General features: G+C 45.2%; 1 protein-coding gene across 22 annotated transcripts in view; it reads right to left on the reverse strand.

Annotated features, from left to right (window-relative positions):
- The window catches only part of LOC114794942 (voltage-dependent P/Q-type calcium channel subunit alpha-1A-like), a 77204-nt gene that overhangs the window by 47510 nt on the left and 13123 nt on the right, over nucleotides 1-16571 (reverse strand). For all 22 annotated transcript variants that reach the window (XM_028987842.1, XM_028987844.1, XM_028987841.1 and 19 more), the window contains exons 3-12: nucleotides 12045-12150; nucleotides 10943-11082; nucleotides 3527-3618; nucleotides 2617-2769; nucleotides 2332-2519; nucleotides 1416-1519; nucleotides 1084-1199; nucleotides 914-970; nucleotides 684-764; nucleotides 251-457 (exon numbers count right to left, since the gene is read on the reverse strand). In XM_028987842.1, coding sequence (XP_028843675.1) covers nucleotides 251-457; nucleotides 684-764; nucleotides 914-970; nucleotides 1084-1199; nucleotides 1416-1519; nucleotides 2332-2519; nucleotides 2617-2769; nucleotides 3527-3618; nucleotides 10943-11082; nucleotides 12045-12150 — 1244 coding nt within the window. The remainder of the gene's footprint in view (nucleotides 1-250; nucleotides 458-683; nucleotides 765-913; nucleotides 971-1083; nucleotides 1200-1415; nucleotides 1520-2331; nucleotides 2520-2616; nucleotides 2770-3526; nucleotides 3619-10942; nucleotides 11083-12044; nucleotides 12151-16571) is intronic.

A 16571-nucleotide genomic window follows, 5' to 3' on the forward strand; every position in this document is an offset into this window, starting at 1 on the left:
CTGAGGAGGTGAAACGGTGGCTAGCCTCTTTTTTTAAACCCAATAATTTCCTTTCCCTGTAAGTAGCAATCGTAGCGCACACAAAGTAAGCCAAGCTATTAAAATGCTGTACTTGTAAGGTGCATGCTCATATAATAAAATTCAAAGATACATTCAAAGTGTACTTTATGCAGTAAGCATAATTTACTTAAGTAAAATGGCCGAGTTTGTGTACATGTCCTACGTGATGACATATCTTGTGAGAACTCACAGAGGAAGTCGGAGAGCCGATCCGGCTGATCGTAGTGTACAACAGCTACACACAGCGTGTTGAGGCCCACCAGGCACAGCACAGTCCAGTAGAAGGCCTGCGTCTTCACAACGTGTCGGATGAAGAACCGCAGCCTGCGTTCCCGGCGGTGGAAGTTGGAACCCTCCAACTTCGAGCTCTTCAGACTTGCTCTGGCAAAGGGTGAGCCTGGCATGGATGGAAAGGTGGACAGATAGGAATCCAGAAAGTAGTAAAATTCTTCCACATTAGCAGACCGCTCCTATGCCCTTGTAATATAGGAGTCAAGTATGTAGGTTTTACATAAACTTACACGCTTACGACATCATGCATTATGCACCAAAGCTGTAGAAACCCAGTCTACCCCAGAGCTAAATGCATGCACAAAATAACCCAGATGAAGAAGGTTCCTTACCCACAGAAATCTCCCCTTCCCCCTCCTCAGCATTTAGCAGGTCGTTCTTGTTCTTCTTGATTGTGGGTCTCCGTCGTGACCCTGCATGGATAAACAATTCAGTGACTCTGGCCACACATACAGATGTGTAACACAATAACATGACTAAACATGGAGAACATGAACGTTTGAAGAGGCACTGCAGAGAATAGGAGCAGAGTGAGGTGAAGGATGGAGATACTGCTGAATACCATCAAAGGGCATCCGATCATCTGCTTCATTGTCTTCGTCCGCCAGGATAACTTCTTCTAAACAAAGAAAATTAGAAAAGTATGTTTAAAAAGCATCCAGGTTGTGATGGTGCTGACTGTGCATTTGATAGTGAAACGATTGAGAGATGTCTGGAGATTTGAGGAAACACCTGCTTTGCAGATCCATTCCAGATACCCATTGAGCTCGCGCTCAATCTGCTGCTGCCGCCTGAGCTTTAGAAACTCACTCCTGTTCTCCACGCGTTCTCTCTCCTTAGCAAACTCCCTATTATTCACATGCACATACAAACACACAGAGTAAAATCAGATAAAACAATGTTCATCCAAACCTGATCCTAGAGAAAGAAACGTCTCTCACAAGCACAATATAACACAATATCTATCACAATATGTAATGGTGGTAAACTCCAAGAATTGGTATGTGGAGCATGTGGATCAAAGACACATCAGACAGACAGATCATATGAAGAGATGGACTCACCCAGATAGCACACCCAGCACCAGGTTCAGCATGAAGAAGGAGCCAATGATGATGAGGGGGATGAAGTACATCCAGTTCCAGGCGCTCCCAGAGGCATCGTTGCTCTGAATGAAGACAGGTGCAATGTCAGCAAGGCGCATGCTTCCATCTGCTGTGAACCCGGTGGGTCTATTTCACACTATGACTCTTTCACATGCTCTAAAATATATTCTTTTTTCCTCTCAAAAACCATTAAACCGAACACCGATTAGCGTCATGGCCTCACACCTCCAACGTTGTAAGTTCAAATCCTGCCTCGGGCTTTGGGTGTGTGGTTTCTGAAAATTGGCCAATAGGTGTGTGTGTGTGAGTGAATGAATGCTGTGTGTTGTGTTCACCCCAGGATTGGCTCCTCGACCTTTGCTTGTAGTGTTGCTAGATCATTTTAATTGACACAGTTGATTTGCACTTTTATTCATTTTTCATAATGTTCCAAAAAAAAACAATGCATATAGCATATATTAATAGAGATGCCACTCGTTTTGTTCAGGGAATTATATTTTTGAGCCATCACTGTGTCAAGAATGATCAGATATTTACATTTATCCAACGTAATACCTTTCTTTTGACCTTTAATTTGATAAGTTCTGGAAAAATTATTGAGTTGGTTTTGCATGTGCAAAGTTTACATGCTCTCCCTGTGTTGGCATGGGTTTCCTCCTGGTCGTCCGGTTTCCTCCCACCATCCAATTAAGTTTTCAACTCTAAATTGCAACTCTAAATTGTCTGAAGGTGTGAGTCAAATATGTGTGTGTGTGTGTGTGTGTGTGTGTTTGCGCAAATTTTTACATCGATTTGCACCTATCTTAAAAACGCTTATAGTTCAAAAAATCAGAACCAATGATTTATAAATGCACTCTGAATGGCTGACACTCACATAATATAGAAGGTCAGTCCAGCCCTCCATAGTGATGCACTGGAAGACAGTGAGGATGGCAAAGAGGATATTGTCGAACTGTGTGATCCCATAGTTGGGCCCCAGCCAGTACTGTCGACACGTCGTTCCGTTAGGACAGAGACGAGAGGGCAGCTCCGTACCACATGGGAACTCCTCCCGAATTTCATCTGAGGGTAAAAGGACAGAGGGATGTTCAAAATGAACGAGAAGCCAGTTCCTTTGACAGTAATTTGCTGAGGAAAAGACACAAATGCAAAAACTCACCAGTGTATATGTCAAAGCAGGTTGTATGGAACTTCCCCATGTAAAACTCAAGGCCTATGATGGCAAACATGAGAATGGCAAAGAAGAGCAGCAGCCCAATCTGAAGCAGAGGAATCATAGCCTTCATGATGGATTTGAGCACCACCTGCAGGCCTGGAGGACAAAGAACACATTACATATAATAATCTGCCAATGTTTCTCAAGAGTTTGCTATATATTAAAAAAATGTATGCATTACATGCCTGATTATATTACCCGCTGCTCATGAGCAACCAACTACCAATAGACTATCCCATCACATTCTGTCTTCAAGAATATATTCAGATATTCCTGGTCACACTTTCTTCATTAGGCAACTAACTAAATATGTGTTCCTGACAAAAATGTACATTTAAAGCATTTAGCAGATGCCCTTAACCATAGTGACTTACAATCAGTAGTCACAGGGACCATCCCGCTGGAGACACACAAGGTTAAATGTATTGAACCTGGGACTTTGTGGTCTTTTTGGTGAGTGTCTAACGCACTACCACCCAAACACTCCCATTTATACTGCTTAGTCACTGGCTTCACCTCTCTGCAATATCTCTAAAAGCTTCCTCCTTCTAAAGACTTATAGGACATTCAGCTATTAATTAAGTCCATTATGAAGATGGCATGTTATTTTTGTGTTTTTGGGTTTCTTGTGAGGTTACTAAATTAATGGCCTGTTTTTTTTTTTGCTGTGTTTTTTGAGACCTGGTGACACCTGGCAACACCATTTGTACACAATGTGCACTGGAGTGCAGTGAGCAGCATAACGTATGCATGGCATCACACACCACTGTGCACTGGATGGAGGGAACTTTATGAACATGTAGAATTACAGGTGAAATTACAGGTCCATTCCGTTCCATCCCCTCCAACTTACTGGGAATCCCAGACACCAGTTTCAGGGGCCTCAACACTCGTACGGCACGCAGGGTTCGCAGGTCGAAGTCTGAACCCACCGTTGACAGGATTCTGGAAGAAAGTGTTAGTGATTATTGAAAATCTGCAGCATGCGCATGTTAACTAGGGGTGTTGAAATAATTCTCTTAATCAATGGATCACGATGCAGTGAAGAACATTATCAATATATCATAATGGCCAATGCCATTTTTTGGCGCCGACATAAAAATTTAGGTAAAAAAAAAATTTTGGCTAAAAATTGTATGGCTGCCTGATCTTCTGAATATACCACCATTTCGGGTAGGAGTAAGACGGATGCTCTCTGAACGCCATATGCGTTTTTGGTGCACTTTTAGCCAGGATTGGTGTTTCACTGGTGTTCACTTGGTGCTGTTTAACGCTCGTCGCTGCTTAACGTACGTTGGGATTTCGGCAGAAATTGACGGCAAGAAAATGTTTCATGCAGACGTCACCCAAACAAACCAACCAAACGCTGGTGCTTAACGTGGATGCTTTGATTTGCTCCAATGGGCAGAAAAACGGTTGTGTTCAGTCTTGAGGCATTGATAATAGAGGTTCACAACTCTAATATTCACTAAGTCTGCAGTACGTGAGGGGGGCATAAAGGAAAGTTCTGGAACTTTCTATAAAGCTGATTTCATTATTTTCACCTAAATTAAGTACGAGGAACAATACTGACAACAAATCTAAAGAGAAAAGGACATAGAGAGAGAACAACACAAGAGAGGGAGAGGGAAAGGTGATTTTGAGAGAGGGAGAGAATGAGAGGGAGGGAGGTTAGATGTGCTGACTGGCTCATTTATTTCTATCTTTCTCCCCTCCTATTTATAGCTCTTCCGTCTCAGAGCCACTGCCACTGTTGGCTCAGCAGCACTGTACCTGGTTCCCTACACACATGGATAATGAACTTGTTGCAACACACACAGCCATCGTACTCAGTGTGAACACTCACATGAATGACACACAGACTGTAAATTCTCTCCGAAGGAATCTGCATTGGAGTCATATGTGAACAAAAGCACCAACACACACACACACACACACACACTGAAAGGTTCCTTTGGCAGTCTCATTTCCAGTTATTCCCCTGACTGACGCACACAGTGTGAATCATCACATTTCCTCGCCAGTTCCTTTCACTGGCTGACGCAACTCACGCTACACTACTGCTATACACAACACGACTGTTCCACACTTTACTCATGCACTACTACAAACTCCCATCCTATACAATACCACCTTAATAGCACATATTAGCTTCATACAGAGCATTTAGGCACCGCAGTAAAGTTAAAGTGAAAAAGTGAAGTGATTGTCACTTGTGATACACAGCAGCACAGCACACGGTGCACACAGTGAAATTTGTCCTCTGCATTTAACCTATCGCCCTGAGTGAGCAGTGGGCAGCCATGACAGGCGCGCAGTGTGAGCAGTGTGTGGGGACGGTGCTTTGCTCAGTGGCACCTCAGTGGCACCTTGGCGTATCAGGATTCGAACCGGCAACCTTCTGATTACAGGGCCGCTTCCTTAACCGCTAGGCCACCACTGCCCCACACTACACTACACAGCACCAGCCTCTGCAGTGCTGCTTTACTGCACGCTATTGTGCCAATGGGCACAATTGTGCCGAAAGGTGCCCCTGAGATCACACACTGGCTGCTGTGGTTAAGTACAGAGGATACAGTTCGTTGTGTGCCCTGTGTGCTGAATATCACAATGACAAAAAATAATCAATGTCCAAAACTAAGTGCTACACTACCACTGCATAGGTACATTAAACAGGTAGGTACAACATACTACAACCAAACTGAAAAGAATTATACCTATACTCCACATTAAAGCACCACAGTACAGCTATACTACAAAATACTACACACTATTATACACTAGAGGTGTGAACGATCGCTGATATTATGCAATTGCGATGATCAAAGCCTCCATATCAGGGCAGCAAACTTCTCCAACAACCATGGCGTGAGATTTTGGGGTGTGTGTGAGGACACATACGCACAACGTCATGAGGCAGCGGATTTACTACATGGAGCATGACAGGGGGGACATCACCAAACAACGACCTGACGGCGAACAGAAAAGAACCGGGCAGCTTTACACAGACAGACACAGGTGAAATCAATCAGGAGTAGCCCTTCCAGACCGGATCCTGACAATATATTACTCCCTATGTGCCTATCGATCACTGTCCACCTTGATTGACATTTTGAACAACTGCATTAAGTTATCAAAAATGACAAGCTTATCCTTGGGCAGTGGTGGCCTAGCGGTTAAGGAAGCGGTTCCTGAGCCGTCCCCACACACTGCTTCCTGGGCCCACTGCTCACCAATGGTGATGGTTAAATACAGTGCACCGTGTGCTGTGCTGTGTATCACAATGACACTTCACCTTCACATTACATTCACATTACATTCTTCAGACACCCATTTGTTCATTCAAGACATTTTGTATATACACACACATGTATATATGTATGTATATATATATGTATATATATATGTATGTATGTATGTGTGTGTGTGTGTGTGTGTATGTATATATTATAATATTTGGGATAATATCCTAAATCATGTACTACAGCACTGTGGTTCTGCTCACAGTGCTGTTCCACATTTCACACCCTTAAATCACAGCTTCCACAGCACACAGAGCAACAGCAGCAACCTACACACGCGGCGGCCGCGCCTGACGCGTTTTTATGGCCGCATGGCGTACGGCGGCCTTCGCACACACGTGCACCGGAGCCGTGGCGGCGTCCGTGTCGGAGTTACGGCCCCGACACTAATTCACGATCACAGGCGCGCACTGCAGGAGTCGGTGTGAAGCAGCGTGCAGCAGGATTGATGCTGCTGTGAACGATCGATCAGCCGGCAGCGGCGCGCCGGTGCCGGGGTGGGCGGACTCGTTGCTGAGTGACGGACCTGCTAAGGGAATGCGGTGCCGTAGATCACGCTGCCATTACGTGGTATTAGTGCTAAGGGCCTGTCCTTGTCACAACACGGCACACTGCTCCTATGCATCCATCATCACGGGCCCTCGCTCCACTTCCCTGCGCTGCCTACGGCGTTCTGGTTAATTGCTGCCGTGGGCAGAAAAGTAGTATAAGCCCTACTTGCCCAATATTGAGCCATCTGTCCTCGGGATTTAACCCACTAACATAATGTAACGTATAATTTGCATAACCTATACAAAAGTGAGTCATTTGATTTAACTAGCATCCGAGGAATAATCGGAGGCAGGGTTGCACGATTTTGCTCGATTGTGAATACTGAATGCCCCCAATTTTGAGGTCACTGAGGGTCACTGATTGAGGGCAATCGGTATGTGTGAACAGCAAGTGCTCCGATTGGCTGGGGAGCAGACCAACCCCACTATTCACGTGTCTCAATCCATTTCCTGACCTATTAATTTCCTCCCTTTTCATCGCAACTTGTCGAATATTCTTTATTGTTACAGTGTGGACATTTTAGTTTGAAAAAAAATGCTTTTTTTATTACGTGGGTCGGGTGCAGTTTTCTATCTGAGGTCATTTGTCAAGGTCAACTATTTGTGTGTAAAATCTGCAGAATTGTCCCTGCTCTTGATACAAGCCATTACTTTATGATAAATCTATCACTGTGTTTAGCGAAGAAATGTGAACACTAAACAGAAGATGAACAGGAGCTGCGTTGGTAAGATGGTCGGGTTGTTTTGGCGGGCATGATGGTCGGGGAAGGCTTGGTGGGACTGGAGGGCTTAAAGAGAAGGTGTCTGCACAGCGTCTGCACAACACTAACAGGGAGAGGTCTGCAGAGACACACCTGCCACTCAGTTCTTCACACACGGGAGCACGCCTGTCAGCATGCGCGAGTGTGTGCGTGTGTGTGTGTGTGTGTGTGTGTGTGTGTGTGTACAAATGCGTACATCAGGGAGAGGGAGGAAGACTGAATTTACATTGCCGTTGTAGGGTCTTTCAAGGTTTTCGCGTCCTCAGAAAACTGGAATATCACTAAAGTTCACTGGCGATTTAATTCATATTGGGATGTTTTCAAGGTAAGAGGTAATGCATGGTGAGCGTTCACTAGTTCAATGATCAGGAGACATGGCAATCGGCAGTGACCAGGATACAAGATATTCTCAAGCTACCCTGGAATATTGCAATTCTATCAATATCCTGATTCTAAACTACGAATTTAACCTACGCATGTATTCTTTGACCTTGAACCATGTAAAAAAATAATCTCTAAAGGTTAATGAAGAGGTTAATGTAATGTAGCTCATACCGCAGGAAAGGTAAAACAGACAAATTGTACTTTTAATCCTGAAAAAACTCAGAATGCATTAATTATAGTGACAGTAGAGACAAATACCAAGAAATCCCCAGACCTATTTTTGTTAAACTCAAATAAGCAAATAGGAAACAATTCAGACTGTGTGAGAGCTTTTCCCACAATGCAACACACTTGACCTCACACATGTTTTCATTCACATTTATTAGTTCTCTTGCTAAATTTTAGGACCAGGATTAAACCCTGGGCTCCCTAACCATTCAAAGCATCACCATGGCAACGTGCAATTCCTCGTTCACACTGTCTCTACGGTTACTGGCTCCCTCTCATTCATAACTGTTTCTATGGCAACAGGGACCTTAGCTCATTGATAGAATCTCGGTATCACTGCAGTAACAGTGCTAGGGGTGGGGCTTAATTGATTTATTTTTTTTCCTACTTTCTACAGGACACATTTTTCACCCTCTCAGTGCGGCATTATTTATAAAAAGGAATAACAACAGCGTGATGATAAAAATTATGCACACACCTTTGGATCAAGCAACAAGAATCAAACACTGTTTCAAAGGAAGGCATCTGCACTGGAATCTAGGTCACATGTTCAGCGAAGCGCTGCAAGGCGCATACATCTATACCTGCACAAAGATGGACGCCCCCTGCCCCCCATTTACACACACTCAGCTCAAACCTTGTGCATGTCTGTCTATCCCCACATCTGTTCTACATATGGATTTCTATATGTTATCCCGGCATTGTACCATTTTCTGTCTCTTTTCCATTCCTTCCCTCCTCCTCCATCCTGACTGGCTATTGAGCATTGACCTCAGTTTCACAAGCCCCGCCCCCTTCCCGCTCTCCTTGCGTCTCTTCTCACGCCCCCCACCACTGTCCTGTTTGTACCTCTCATTTCGTTATATAGAGTATTTACTTAGGACTTCCTTTGGAAATTAAAAGGCAATTGCAACTTTGAAAACAAGATAATGACGGGACGATTTTAAGTGCAAATTAGTTTTCTAAAAAATCGCATCATCTCTCCAACACTCTGCTAAGTAGCTAGATGTGTACAGCCAGTCACGACTCACAGTGCGACACAGCACCGGCAAGACAAACTTGGAGTACACTGCACCCCACGTTGCCATGGAAACAGCTGGCAGCAGGTCTGGGAAATATGGCTAAGACACATCGTTCCGACTGTCACAGACACGATTTACACAGTGTAGGACAACATCACCTTAGACATCCTAACTGCTTCCCAGACGGTACACTCACAACAATAAGGTGAGTGAGAAATGTTCAGTGGTCGGCGTAGCAACACGTCGGTTACCAGGAAGCTGCTCCATTAGCGTAACATAGACAACGGTGGTGAACACTGATCATCAGGCTCGGCAAAGGTCTACACAGACACACATTCTGCACACACTCGTCCCTACAGATACACCGTGAGCACTGTATAGCAAGTAAGCAGGAGTGTATCAATAAAAAGGCCCCGCACCTTGAGTACACGCAAAGGATTGTGGGAGTTTTGCAAACAGGTCAATTGTCATTAATCTAAGTAGCACCAAGAAAAGGGAATACATGGAAATTATGCTATGCAGTGGTGGCCTAGGGGGTAAGGAAGCGGACCCATAAGCGGAAGGTTGCAGGTTCAAATCCTGAACCCCCCAGGTGAACCTCCCACTGAGGTGCCCTTGATCAAGGTACCACTGCTCACTAAGGGTGATGGGTGCAGAGGACACATTTTGTTTCAATTGTTCACATGACTCCTTACTACTATACATAAAATTTTATATATATATATTCAAGATTTTAAGCTGTGTAATTAAGTCGCATGTGGAATGTAGGCTAACTAGTTTAATCTCAGCTAAATATTATTCATACACTGACGAAAACATAATGTGTACAATAATAATTACATTAAATCCATATAAGTTCATATAACATTCATATGTTCATATGTTTATGTGCAAATGTTATTTTATGTACTATTTGGATTAAAGAGTGTGTGTGTGTGTGTGTGTGTGTGTCCCTGTATGCTTTATCAAAGGATTGGGCCATAGGTGCTGTGAAAGGGCAAAATCATTTCATCTTCAAAGAGCGCTGTTGCTCAAAGAAGCCTCCATTCATGAACAGGAAACCAAAGCGCGCGTGTGTGTGTGTGTGTGGGGCTGTGTGTAAAAGAGAGAGAGGACGACAAGAAAAGAAAAACAATAAGAAATAGAATGGGAGGGGGAGTGTGTGTGTATGTGTGTGCACGTGTCAAGTCTGCACTAGATGATTGATCATCTGCAGCAGCGAAAAACAGGTTACTGCAGTGTGAACACACGCGCACACACACACACACAGTCAGTTCTTTCTCTACAGTGTTACACAATTCCATGTCCATCCACACATCATTTTTCATCGTTATTACCTTTGACCTTTATTCTCTCCAATCACAATGTGCTGTTTGCACTCATGAGCCTGTTACCTTCTCATCCCCTGTCTCTCTCTATCTCTCTCTCCATCGCTAAGCCACAAGGAACAATGCATGAAAACACCAGGAACTGACAGTCTCTGCAATGGTCAAGCCCTCTCTCCTTCCATCCCTCCATCTCTCCCTGTCTCTCTCTCTTTCGGGGAGCAGGTTTCATCTGGAGTGTCACTTGCTCCACTGAAGAGACAGGCAGTCAGGACTGTTCACACACACACACACACACACACACACAGACAAGACCTGCATATTAATCTGTATCTGTGTGTGTTAACCTATGAAGAAGAAAAAGCACACAGTTCTGCAGAAGCCTCACTCCTTCCGCTGAAGCTGGGAGGACGACGGTGTCCATGACCCACTTACACACCCAGCAGCAAACGTAAGCACACGCTCTCCCACTGCAGCGCGCGTGCATGGGACGTAACGATAAGCCTGATGGGGACAGAAGGACAGTGTTCCTCGCTGTCCCACAGCTGCAGGACAGTCTGTCATGCCACTCACTGCACCGTCACAATGCTAAACAGATGGAGCAGGAGAGAGAGGGAGCGGAAGAGGAAGGACAAAAGGGAAGGACAAGGGAGAGAAAACGAGAGCAGAAAGAGGAGGAGTAGCAGAGACACTCACCCAGTAAGCACCACTACAAAATCCATGACGTTCCAGCCGTTGCGTAAGTAGGAGCCCTTGTGGAAGGCAAAGCCCAGAGCCAGAATCTTGATGCCCGACTCGAAGCAGAAAATGCCAATGAAGTAGGGTTCTGTGTCATCCTGTCCACACACACACACACACACACAAAAACCATACACATAAGCTGCAATAGCAGCATCAAAACAACGTCTAAAGAATGTTCTATGGACAAAAGCCACAAATTAATGTAATGTAATCAAGTTGCTAACAGTTTGTTCAACAGAAGATACCTTGACTTTAAAGGTCCTCTATTATTATTTAACATTAGATTATTAGATTATTTAATATTATTACGAATTCCCCTAGCCTGCTTATAGTCCTGCAGTGGCTAGAAATGGCGATAGGTGTAAAGAGTCACTCTGCTTCACCTTCATTGGTCGGCTCTGGAATTTGTCCCCTTATGACATCATAAGGGGAAAGGTTACCTCCCATTTCTCATGCTTTGTCCCCCCATAGAATTTCCCACCCCTCTCCAAAATAAGTAAATTCACTGCCCGTCATGGCTTAAAACGTGTGAAGCATTGCAGATGCTGGTGCTTTTACGTAAAAATTAGCAAAAAATTATTTTTATAGTTCGTCACATGAGACATGAAGAACCAGTGGGTTCATTTTGTTTTTCCGCCTCTCTCCTTCTCATTATCATTTAAAGCTAGAGACACAGAAACGGCGCATCACGCCTAGGGAAATCTAATGTGTGACGGGCTCAAAGTGGCTGTAATTCTGCATCACGGCTAAATTTCGGAAAGAGTCTTCAGATACAGTATTAGAGGACCACTAGGAACTACATATGGGGAACTACAAATTCATTTCGGGGGCTCTTTAATTTGGATTCACTGGTAACGGTTTACGTCCTGTTTCAAATGTTCGTAGAACCCAATTAACAAGATCGCATGTAGTCAAAATACCCAAATACATAAAATGTAATATATGTAAAATGTAAATGACTAGAAACATACTGATCAAGCATTTCCCAACAGAAAAAATAATAATGAAACATAAAATGGAATTCTGGGAGAAAAACTGAAATTGGATATCAACTCACCAGGCGCTCGGACATGGGTGTCTTGTCCCCGTCAGGAAGATGCTGCTCCAGGGCCAGGACGATGCAGTTAGCAATGATGGTGGCCAGGATCATGTACTCGAAAGGAGTGAGGGATGCAGGTCAAGGAAATTGCAGTGTGAGACACTATTAAAAAATCTTCTACACAATTCTTCATGCAGCTTTTCCTTTCACTTCAGACTCATTAAGTGTCTAAGTGACTTATGCTGAACGTCCTGGTGACAATGTGTGAATAGTTCTTCCCATTACATAATGTGGCTGTGAGTAATTTTAGGTCGTTTTGCTGTAAAAGTGGAAATTAACAAACTCTTCTGTTTTAGTAAGATCAGAACGAGCCACTTCTGTTCCGTGGACATGGCACCGCATTTACAGTCACCCAGAACTCACCATTTCACGACAATGGCTGTTGTTGTGGCAAGAAACAATTCTCTCAGAAGCAAACAATCCTCTTTCAGGCAGAAATTTGCGTCCGGAGCCGCATTATGGACACGTAATCTAGACCATGACACTGACTACATCCTGGACTTCTCCAACCCTACAACTGTAGGACTTATATCATCCCCAACCCTGCACTGACACCATTTGCAGGCTCACTCTACCCTGGAAGGGGGTCCCTCTCTGTATCACTCCTTCCCAAGGTTTCTTCCATTCTTTTTTTCTCTCTCCTAGAGTTTTTTTGTGTGGAGTTTTTCCTTGTGTGCAGAAGGGTCAAGTGTGGGGGGTGTCAACTGTAGGGCCTGTCAAAGCCCATTGAGACATACTGTATGTGATTTTGGGCTATATAAGAAATAAATGTTTTGTTGTTGTTGGTCCGATTCGGTTTCAATTTGAGACATGTCAGCGCATTAAAATGCGTGCACAAAACATATATTCCGGTAAAGGCCATTAGATTCAGTGAATCGACGTCTTAACGAGGCTTGACACAGGCAAAGCGTGGTACGAAAAGGGCCTGTTCCAGATGGGGTTGTTTTTCTGCATCCAGCACGAGAGGCAGATGCACGCCGCCGCGGCAGAAGCGTGCGTCCATGTGGAAGTAACGCGTGCCGCAGGCCGTCTTGCGAGTGAATGAGGGCCCTTAATGGGCCAGGCATTAGCCGGTGTCTCCCTGCGTGTTTACTCGCTGTGTAAAAGCGCGTAATGTGTGCCGCGGGCAGGGCCTCTCGGACCCAGTCCACACACAAGACATGGTGGGAGGATCACTTCCGCGACGTCCACTGGTGGACGATGTGCAAAAGGGGTTTCAGGGGCATAGAGAACAGTGGGAAAACGGAGGAGAAAGGGAGAAGGACGCTGCGCTACACCGTGTGGCGTATTGATAGGAGGGGGTTTAAATTGTTTAAAATTGTATGAAAGCTGTCTATTACACCTACACGCTCCTCTGCCATTAAACCTTGATCATAAAAAAATGTTCTGGGTTTCAGAAATAATAAAGACACCAACAAAAGGGGCTGCGTGATTAGCTAGTTAGTTTACAGCATTTAGCAGACGCCCTTATCCAGAGCGCCTTACAATCAGTAGTTACAGGGACAGTCCCCCCTGGAGACACTCAGGGTTAAGTGTCTTGCTCAGGGACATGATGGTAGGAAGTGGGGTTTGAACCTGGGTCTTCTGGTTCATAGACGAGTGCTACTACGACCTCCAACATACAGTTAACCAGTCTGCACTTTTATCTGATTATTTCTGCTTTTGGAACGTTAGTGAACACCTTCCACGGGACAGGTTTGTCTGCCGAACGGCAATCGTCCCTTTAAAGTGGACCACCAGGTATCCAGAAGCCATCGGCAGGAAGGAAGCACTCTGTGGCCCTCAGCCCCGCCCCCAGCCAGCAGACGCTCCGGCTCTACGGCGTATTATCACCTCTGGCTCTATTCAATTAGCCCGGCTGCCCTGCACACTCTGTGTGTGTGTGTGTGTGTGTCGGCTTGTCTGTGTCCCTGCGGTATATGTACGTGTGTAAAAAAAAAACCTTCCTGTGTGTTGTATCTGATGTGGCTGCAAATTGGGGCAGTGATTGGCCTAGCGGGTCAGGAAGCGGACTCGGAAGGTTGCGGGTTCGAATCCCGGACGGCCAAGGTACCGTCCCCACACGCTGCCCCCCGGGCAGCCTGTCATGGCTGCCGACTGCTCACTCAGGGTGATGCAGGGTTAAAAGCTGAGGGCACACTCCGTCGCGTCACCGTGACATTCACTTTACCGTGTAGTCTTATGTGGCTGCACCGTGTGTGTAGGGACTTTGCACTTAGTTTGAAGAGTGTGTGAAAGTGAGGCACTTGGTGAGCAGTGGGCGGCCATGACAGTGGAACCTTGGCGGTGTGGGATTCGAACCGGTCAACCCCCTGACCACTGCCCGGCTGTGGGGTCTCTCTGTGTGTTTCATTGTGGCCGCAAGTGTGTGTATCCCACTGGTCACCCTTGTATAGAAGGCACATGCTGTGTGTGTTTGATGTGCTCGGTGTGTGTGTGTGTGTGTGTGTTCCTCGGACCCCGCCACTCTGATCAGCCCTGCCAAAAACCTTCAATTATGAATCCTTCCCACCTCCCGCCACACCGCGCTAAAAATAGCAACCTGACAAAGATAAAAGCCAGGGGAGCGCGGGAGAGGGAGGAGGAGGAGAACCTTCCCGCTCTCCCTCTCCGGCGCAACACTCAGGCACCTGGAGTCGTGACCCGCGTCTGCCGCTTAAAAAGGCCGCTATCAGCTGAAAAGCAGGAGCACAGGCCGGCCGAGTTCCCGCCGTCAGCAGGACCAGCGGATTGGGGAGAGGAGGGAGGGAAAGAAAGAAGGCCCTGACTCCAGCACTTCTGCCTGCTAAAAGGGTTGTCGCGAATCGGCCCCTGGGCCGCCGCGTCTGCCCCTGGCTGCCCTCCACACCTGAAGCGGCTGAGGAGGATTTACGCTCCTGCCTAGACTGAATAAGACAAGGCTGCATCAAAAACCAAGCGAGACATGCGCGAAATGTTGCCAGGAACAGCTACAGATCTACAACAACATAGATCTTCACCTTTCGGTGAATTGCAGTAGAGCTCGGTGACAGGGGATCACGCCTATTTACATTTTTATTCGGCCCGTTTCATCAAAATCTGTCAATGCCTCTTTTTCACGCATGGAGCACAAACAGGCATATCACAGACGATCATACTTAACAGACCCTTTTTCTGTGCTCCGTTTCAGACATGAAATGCTGAAAAATATGTCATATGTCAGGTGTCATAACCCCTATGGCTGAGATTTTCACAAAATCTAAAATGTTCTAAAATGCAAACAAAATATATTTTGAGTTGATGATAGATTATGGAGAATAAACAGTTCTTACTATTACGGTCATGAGTCATGTGACAGGCATAATGATAAAAAAAAAAATACACCAACAAGACTGATTCAATATGTTTAGTGCGTTATAACACGTTAATAATTCACCTTGTCACCCCCAACAAATCTGCAGATGGGGTGTGAACAGTTTTTGTGCTGGAATAGGCTGCATAAGGGTCAGAGGTTAATTGTATTCTATTAGAAAAAAGTACTATTTGACTGAATTTAAGTTTAAAAGTGCTATTTAGTTGACAATCCCCGAACCGCCAAGGGGCCACTGAGGTGCCACAGAGCAAAGTACCGTCCCCACACGTGGCTGTCCACTGCTCACCAAGGAAAGGACACATTTCGTTGTAAGATAAGATATGATAAGATAAGATCATCCTTTATTAGTCCCACAAGAGGGAAATTTACAGTGTTTCACAATGTCAGTCACTTTACTTTCAGGACTAAACTGCTTTTATTAAGAAATGATTTATTATTGACATCAACGTGACGTTGTAGTGCTAATTCACGGACAAGTTCTGCCCTGTGCAGCCATTTTCTACTCTTTCCCTTTCTTGCCACATCACACTCTCTTTTCTCATTCTTCACCCTCTCTCTCCTCCCTCAACTCAACTTATACATCAATCATAACATTCCATCACAGAATCCTCCATTCAGCCCAGAACACTCACACACACACACACACACACACACACACACACACACACATACATACACTCTGCAGGGTCAGCAAGTCTGTGACGGAGAGCGAGGGAGGGAGCTGAAAAAGAACGGCAAGGACGAAAGTGGCTGAGGTGCAAAAACGATTTGGATCAAACCATCATCGGTGCAAAACAAACCTATGAGTTATCAGTATTGCCGAAACCAGCATGAATTTTACTTGGTATCGGATCGAAAAGCAAATCGGTGGTATTGCACATGCCCAGGCTCCTGTACAGACTCAGCTGCACTGTAAAGAGCGAGTTCGGCACGGCAACTGGAGCACTGCATTATGGGATCTGTAGTTTTTGTCTTTTCTTAATAATATAAATCTGTTATGAAGTAATCTCGCTGTATGGGGCCCTGAAACCGTCTATAACTCGCAGCAACGTTTGCATTAGTTTTGCCTGCTAACAGTAGTATTATTGGAATACGGGACTAGAGCTGCCCCAGACGGGACAAATCAAAATCCCGGACAATACGGGATGGTTGCC

Source organism: Denticeps clupeoides, chromosome 7, assembly GCF_900700375.1.
Source record: "Denticeps clupeoides chromosome 7, fDenClu1.1, whole genome shotgun sequence".
Lineage (NCBI taxonomy): Eukaryota > Metazoa > Chordata > Actinopteri > Clupeiformes > Denticipitidae > Denticeps > Denticeps clupeoides.